Here is a 993-nt window from a genome sequence, read left to right as displayed (position 1 = left end):
AGTTTATCACTAACATCTTATTGTATCAGTCCGTGCGTATCCAGTCCGGCTCTCAGTGGCAGTGTGATTGCTATATTATCCGCAAGGGATACATTGGCAATCACTCCTAATACCCCATCATTAACATCATTAACTGACGCAAGGCTGATTCTATGAGCGGAATCCGCACTTTGACGCTTGGAATTATCCTGCGACTTCTTCTCAAGAACACCTTTAGCCTTAACATTGGGCATCTGTGGGCATTGAGCTACCTTATTGCCTGGAGCACCACACTTCAGGCATAAATTGGCTTGGCGTCGCTCTTGTAGAACATTACTTGAGACACTCAGCTTCTGTGATAATGTAGGCCCACCGCCTGCAGAAGCCGAAACAATAGGATGATCTTTCTTCTGAGTGTTTCCTAGGGTAAATTGGACTTGTTCGTAGAAAGATTCCCCACTCTTGAAGGGATGTTGATGAGTACGACGGTATTTGGGTCGTGGAATGAAATCCTCTTGCGAGGTCTCATCCCTTGCTGTCTTCTCTGGACGAGAGTTTGCAGCATTTATAGCAGCAGCGGGCTTTTCCTTCTTAGTATAGTCGAATCTATCAACACCAAAATACTCGTCGATGATACCACTACTGTTGGCAGTCACAAAGTTCTGAAGTAAATCAATACAAGCCGTTTCAGACTTCGCCTTCTCAATTCTTTTTGCGAGTTCATTAACACCAATATTACCTGCCACTGAACGCACAATCAAGGCGAGGATCTTCCTTCGCAAAGCGAAAGTGAACTTAATAGCAGACATGTCACTACTTGCTTCATCACTGAACGACGAGAGGCGAGCAGCCAACCTTCTTTCTTCACTGAAACCACGCGTTAATGGTATCCGTCGGAATCTCAAAGACGCCCATCTACCCAATAATAGAACCGGATTGCTCACTCGGGGGGATTCTGCTTCTTGAGACTCCCTTCATCTCTTTACCAAAGCACGATAAAGAGATTTGAGCACT

The 993-nt window shown here is 45.2% G+C and overlaps 1 protein-coding gene across 1 annotated transcript; it reads right to left on the bottom strand.

Annotated features, from left to right (window-relative positions):
* Positions 1-169: 169 nt before the first annotated feature.
* Positions 170-788, bottom strand: Pmar_PMAR010992 (hypothetical protein; the record flags this gene model as incomplete). The annotated part of the gene is made up of 1 exon (XM_002781793.1): positions 170-788. A coding segment is annotated over one exon (619 nt), but the record flags the coding sequence as incomplete, so codon positions are not given.
* Positions 789-993: the final 205 nt, after the last annotated feature.

The sequence above is a fragment of the Perkinsus marinus genome, assembly GCF_000006405.1.
Source record: "Perkinsus marinus ATCC 50983 genomic scaffold scf_1104296941542, whole genome shotgun sequence".
In the NCBI taxonomy this organism is placed as follows: Eukaryota; Perkinsozoa; order Perkinsida; family Perkinsidae; genus Perkinsus; species Perkinsus marinus.
Note: the sequence above shows the minus strand (reverse complement) of the source record. Positions and strands in the feature narration are given on the sequence as shown.